The sequence below is a fragment of the Otolemur garnettii genome, unplaced genomic scaffold, assembly GCF_000181295.1.
Source record: "Otolemur garnettii isolate 467f Iridium unplaced genomic scaffold, OtoGar3 scaffold00038, whole genome shotgun sequence".
Lineage (NCBI taxonomy): Eukaryota > Metazoa > Chordata > Mammalia > Primates > Galagidae > Otolemur > Otolemur garnettii.
Window position 1 is genome coordinate 8,217,442 of NW_003852433.1, and position 6,300 is coordinate 8,223,741.

Consider the following 6,300-nt stretch of genomic DNA (forward strand, 5'->3'; position numbering starts at 1 on the left):
CCTCCGAAGTAGCTGGGACCACAGGCGCCCACCACAACGCCTGGCTATTTTTTGGTTGCAGCCATCATTGTTGTTTGGCAGGCCCGGACTGGATTCAAACCCGACACCTTAGGTATATGTGGCTGGCGCCTTAGCCACTTGAGCCACAGGCACCAAGCCATTCCTCAATTTTCATTTCATCATCATCATGAAGTAATTCCAACTACCTCAGCTACTTCAAAGGTTTCAAGTTTTAATAAGAAATTAATTGCCTTTCCAGGGTGATTTTGTAATTAATACTGTTTTTCTGTCTAACTCTTATGGCTACAGGATAGTTTTTAATTCCAGAAACAAATAAAGCTAATACTGTAGAAAGAAATGTGTCACACTGCCTTTATTTCTCCAAAGATTCTAACCCAGCCAGCCTTCAGGGTCCTGAAAAGGTAAGAACCTGACACATTTAGAGAGTTATCTGATTTCAGAGATTCCTTGGTGAACAAGACGAGAGAAAGACCCAGAGGAAGCACCTATAGAGAATCACAGATGCCTGTTTTGTTTTTTTCCAGAGTCTCATTGTGTCACCCTCAGTAGAGTACTGTGGTGTCACAGCTCACAGCAACCTCATACTCTTGGGCTTAAGCAATTCTTTTGCCTCAGCCTCCCGAGTAGCTGGGACTATAGGTCCCCACCACAATGCCTTGCTATATTTGTTTTTTTGCAGTTTTTGGCTAGGGGTTGGTTTGAACCCGCCACCTCTGGCATATGGGGCTGGCACCCTACTCCTTTGAGTCACAGGCACCGCCCATGCCTGGCTATTTTCTGGTTGCAGTTGTCACTGTTGTTTAGCAGGCCTGAGCTGGGATCAAACCTGCCAGCTTGAGTGTATGTGGCTGGCGCCCTACTCACTGCACTATGGGCACCCAGCCACAGTTACCTCTTTCTGGTGTAAACTGAAGCCATTCTTTGGCCACGCAGCTTCTTTGAATCCAACATCTATCAAGGACCCAATTTTGATAATTAGTTCTACTGTACTTCTGGTCCCTAACTTTACCCACATCAGGCACAGGAAACCAAGGGGGCTGCTACAAATGCTGTCATTCAGTGTAGTGGATTGGACCTGAAATGCCATAAACAGCAGCCACAGGCCCTTACTGCAGAAACAGAAAACATTAATGCTAATTTCTGAGGAAAATCACAAACAAATAATGTAATTTTCAGCTTATGACCAATCTTAGTTTATTTATTTAAGCCATCTCCTGCCACAAGTAAAGGGATGGAAGACTGGTAATCATATGATAAAAGAAGGTGAACTTAAGGTCCCGTACACTTTCTCTGGTCCATGTGCAGAGTAATGGTCCAAACTGATGCTGTGGTCCCCAATGTCTGGGTAGTGGTCTAGGTTCTCTTTATTCATCTTCATAACCAGTTGGAAGTGGATTCACGTGAGGGTTGTGGAATAGAGTATGGTTACCATCTCCCCAGGGAAAGGGCTGTGGAGTGAAGATGTTAATTAGATAGTTCCAGCAAACAGATCAGAAAGAGTACTGCCATGACCTGGTTAAAACAGTGATACATAACATATAAAAACAAAGTGGAAATTAGTCCTTTGTCTGCTGGCAAACTTCAACCTTCCCATTATTTATAAAAGGCCTTTCTTTTCTTCTTCTTCTTTTTTTTTTTTTGGAGACAGTCTCACTTGGTTGCCCTAAGTAAAGTGCTTATAGATCACAGCCACCTCAAACTTTTGGGCTCAAGAGCTTCTCTTGCCTCAGCCTCCCAAGTAACTGGACTACAGGCGCCCACAACGTCTGGCTAGTTTTTCTATTTTTAGTAAAGACAGAGTCTTGGTCTTGCTCTTACTGGTCTCCAACTTGAGCTCAGGTGATCCACTGGCTTTGGCCTCCCAGAGTGCTAGGATCACACGTGTGAGCCACCATGCTGGGGCAAAGGAACCTTTCTTAAGGCAGATGGTAGAAAAAGCAAGCTCAATTTACTTACTCTTAAGCTTCTTCCTAGTAATATATCTACTGTTCCCCCAAAATAAGACCTATTCAAAAAATAAGCCCTAGCAGGATTTCTATGCATTTGTTAAATATAAGCCCTACCCCAATAAGACCTAGTGATGGGCATGGCTATGCAGATCCAGCCTATCTGCATAGCCACGCCCTGCATATTGAGCAGAGAATAAGACATCCCCTGAAAATAAGCCCTAATGTGTCTTCTTGAGAAAAAATAAATATAAGACAGTGTCTTATTTTTGGGGAAACACGGTAGTGCTGTGTTTATGAAAGTGTAGTCCTCAAGTCACATGTCACATGGATCAGAATGGTAGCAGTGGGTATAGGGGAGGAGATGTTTATAATAAAACCAGTTTTCTGTGCTCCATCCGAGACTTGAAACAATCTCTGTACTGCCCACTACCTTTGAAAGGCATTGCACTAGGGCAACTGATTCCAGTCCAAGGTGATTTTGCCCTTCCAGGGGACACTGAACAATATCTTTTCTTTTTTTTTTTTTTTGGAGACAGAGTCTCACTTTGTCACCCTTGGTAAAGTGCCATGGCAGCCTAGTTCACAGCAACCTCAAATTCCTGGGCTCAAGCAATTCTCTTGCCTCAGCCCCCTAAATAGCTGGGACTACAAGCACACGCCACAATGCCCAGCTATTTTTAGAGACAAGGTCTCGCTCTTGCTCAGGCTGTTCTCGAACCTGTGAGCTCAAGCAGTGCACCCACCTCAGCTAGGATTATTAGTTGTAAGCCACTACTCCTGCCCTGGACACTATCTTGAGACATATAGATGGGAGGAGTGGGGTGGTGGTGTAGGTACTACCGCCACCTAGTGGGAATCCAGTTTTTTTGTTTTTGTTTTTTTTGAGATACTGGCTCACTACATCGCCCCATGTGGAGTGCTGTGATGTCACAGCTCACAGCAACCTCAAACTCTTGGGTTTAAGCGGTTCTCTTTGCTTCAGGCTCCCAGGTAGCTGGGACTCTAGGCACCTGCCACAACACCCAGCAACATTTTTTTTTTTTTTTTGCAGTTTTTGGCTGGGGTTGGGCTTGAACCCGGCACCTCCGGCATATAGGACTAGCGCCCTACTCCTTTGAGCCAAAGGTGCCGCCCACACTCAGCTATTTTTGTTGTTGCTGTTGCAATTGTCATTGCTGTTTGGGAGGTCTGGCTGGGTTCAAACCTTCTAGCTCCAGTGTATGTGGCCTGCGCCTTATCCGCTGAGTTACAGGCCCCGAGCCCAAGGTTAAGTTTTTTTTTTTTTGGTAGAGACAGAGTCTCACTTTGTCACCCTTGGTAGAGTACCGTGGCGTCACACAGCTCACAGCAACCTCCAACTCCTGGGCTTAAGCGATTCTCTAGCCTCAGCCTCCCGAGTAGCTAGGACTACAGGCGCCCGCCACAATGCCTGGCTAATTTTTTGTTGCAGTTTGGCTGGGGCCGGGTTTGAACCCGCCACCCTCTGTATATGGGGCCGGCGCCCTACTCACTGAGCCACAGGCGCCGCCCCCAAGGTTAAGTTTTTTAAGAGGCCAGTCCTACATAGGCTAGGTGTAGCCTATGTAGGAATGATGGAATATTTATTAAAGAACCTGAAAAGGCCCCTTTAAAGACACAGTAAACAATGGACATCACTATCTCTATATCAACAGCTACATGATAAAAACAGTTGGGAAGATAAGGTAGTGCTGAGAAATACAGAAAGCTGTCAGTCTCTTCATTACACAGCTAATAGCTACCAGATGCCCAGGTCTCAGAAAGCTGAACCATCTTCGGACTCTACCAAACCTCCAAGTTTTATTCAACGGACAACTGTTACCAGAAGCCAGGAGGAGGGATGAACAGGAAAAAAGGGAAACTGAAAGGCACTTACTGTCTGACCTTTAAGAAAAAATAAGACATAACCTCGTCTCAACTTCCCTTCCATAACATGGAAGAAAATAAATTTTCTGTTTGTGAGAACTAAACGATTACATGCCTGGCATTTAAACACTTTCAGGGAATGAACAACTTTGAGAAGGGCATATATAATGAAAGGAGCAGTACCTTGGTCCTGATGCGAAGATGGGAGTAAGGGATGAACTCAGGTCTCTCGTGTTCTCCGTGGCGGGATTTCAAGAAGACATTCAGCATACTCACTCCCACCCCGGGAAGGGCGACGAAGAAGGTGAGGGCCCTCCACATGCGAGCTACGGAGAGGCCACAACTGCTCACACCCGGCACGGGGCCTGCCTGGGTCTTTCTCTGTCTCCCCTAAGGCCTCACGCCAAGGTCACAGTCCCGCCCTGCCTTACCCGCGTAGAGCTGAGGCCCGACCGCCCGACCCCAGCCCCAGTACCTGAGCCCTCCTCGCCGTGGGCGCCACTCGACATGGGCCGCCCCAGCTGTGGGCGGGACCGACCCAACAGCCCAGAAAGCCTGAATGCAGCCGCCGCCATTTCTGACCTGGACTACCTCAGTGCCGGAAGCGGAAGTGAAGATTGTGCTCTGCGGGGCGGGACCACAGCCTCAAAAGGAAGATCCTATTGGGTTACGCCTTCCTACTGAGTATTAATCAGCGCACTCTCTACCCCGCCGACCGGGTTCTGGTCAAAATCCTCGGGAGTCCCTGAGGTGGAGCGCGCATGCGTCCTGCACCTCCTGCAAAGCTTCGTCTATTTCTCCGTGCGCCTGCGTGTTCCGTCCTACCTCCCTCGCTTCGGCATCTTGGTGTGGCGGAGGCTTGAGAGAGGCTTGTGCAGGGCGGTCTGGCATCTGGGATAGCTCCCTTCGTTGGAGTCCCTGGACAGCATCTGGAGGTTCTGAACCCAAGCCACCCCTGTCTAACGTTTCATTCTCCTTCCTCGCCATCCTTTGCCTCTGCGTTTTTCATGGCGTTATCGTCATCGTCCTTCTTATTTTGTCTGTCTCCCCACGCTCCCCAATTAGAATATAAATTCTTTGATGCCAAGAGTTTGCAGCATTCTCAGAGTAATTTGAGAATTGTGCAATCTGGAATTGTGCCTGGCATGGGCAGGTGTTTAATACAAATTTGTTGAAATAAATGAATTATAACGGCAACTAGAAAAAGCAATGGAATTGGTGCTAGAAGGTCTAGATTCTAATCCCGACTCAACATCCCCGACGTTGGGCCTCTGGTTACGCTGGCTTTCTCTCTCTCAAAATTCTAGAAACAAAAATAGAGATTTTGGCTTGGTGCCCGTAGCACAGTGGTTGTGGAGTCGACCACAGGTTCAAACCCGGCCCAGGCCAGCAACAACAATGACAGCTGCAACAAAAAAATAGCCGGGCGTTATGGGGGGCGCCTGTAGTCCCAGCTACTTGGGAGGCTGAAGCAAGAGAATTGCTTAAACCCAAGAGTTTGAGGTTACTCTGAGTTGAGACGCCACTGTGCTCTACCAAGTGTGACATAGTGGGACTCTGTCTCAAAAAAAAAAAAAAAAAAAAATGGGTATCTGTTAATTTTTTTGTGTAAAATGCTCTCGTCAAGCCGAGTGTGGTGGCTCACACCTATAATGCTAGCACTCTGGGAGGCTGAGGAGGGTGAATCGCTTAAGCTTATAGGTTCAAGACCAGCCTGAGCAAGAGCGAGACCCTGTCTCTGAAAAATAGCCAGAGCTACTGGGAATCCAAGCTACTTGGGAAGCTGACGCAAGAAGATCTCTTGAACACAAGGGTTTGAGGTTGCTATGAGCTATGACACCACTGCACTATACCAAGGGCAAGCAATATCTGTCCCCCCAAAATAAATAAAATAAAATAAAATGCTTTCCTCCTCATCCCTTCCTCTTTCCCTTTTCTTCCTTCTACTTGTTTGAAACAGGTTTGTTTGTTTAAAACAATTTTGAAAATAAAATTTTAATAAATATGTATATGATAAAATGACAGTAAACTTTTTCAATTATAGGCTCTTTAAGAATGTAAAGAAAGCTTTGAACCCTTCTCCCCCAAAACGCACCTGCATGTAAACACACACAGTTTAGCAGACAATGTTGGGTGAAGAGGTGACTTTAAAGTATATCTGGAGACCCCCTAAGAGTCTTTGGGCTTCAGATTAAGAAACCCTGGGTAGAAGGGCCAGGAGACGTGGCTCACGCCTGTAATCCCAGCACTCTGGGAGCCCAAGGCAGGTGGATTGCCTGAGCTCACGGTTCAGTACCAGCCTCAGCAAGAGGGAGACCTTATCTCTAAAAATTGCTGGGCTTTGTGGTGGGAGCTTGTAGTCCCAGCTTCTTGGAAGGCTGAGGCAAAGGAATCACTTGAGCCCAAGAGCTTGAGGCTGCTGTGAGCTATGATGTCACAGCACTCT

At 46.9% G+C, this 6,300-nt stretch overlaps 1 protein-coding gene across 1 annotated transcript; it reads right to left on the bottom strand.

Moving 5' to 3' along the window:
* Positions 1–1,187: 1,187 nt before the first annotated feature.
* On the bottom strand, positions 1,188–4,466 carry LOC100941254 (cytochrome c oxidase subunit 6A1, mitochondrial). Its single transcript, XM_003789919.3, has 3 exons — positions 4,330–4,466; positions 4,038–4,180; positions 1,188–1,469 (listed from the first exon to the last, which is right to left on the bottom strand). The coding sequence occupies exons 1-3, from the start codon at positions 4,427–4,429 to the stop codon at positions 1,386–1,388; spliced, it is 327 nt and encodes a 108-aa protein (XP_003789967.1). The 5' UTR covers positions 4,430–4,466; the 3' UTR covers positions 1,188–1,385.
* Between the last annotated feature and the right edge of the window lie 1,834 nt (positions 4,467–6,300).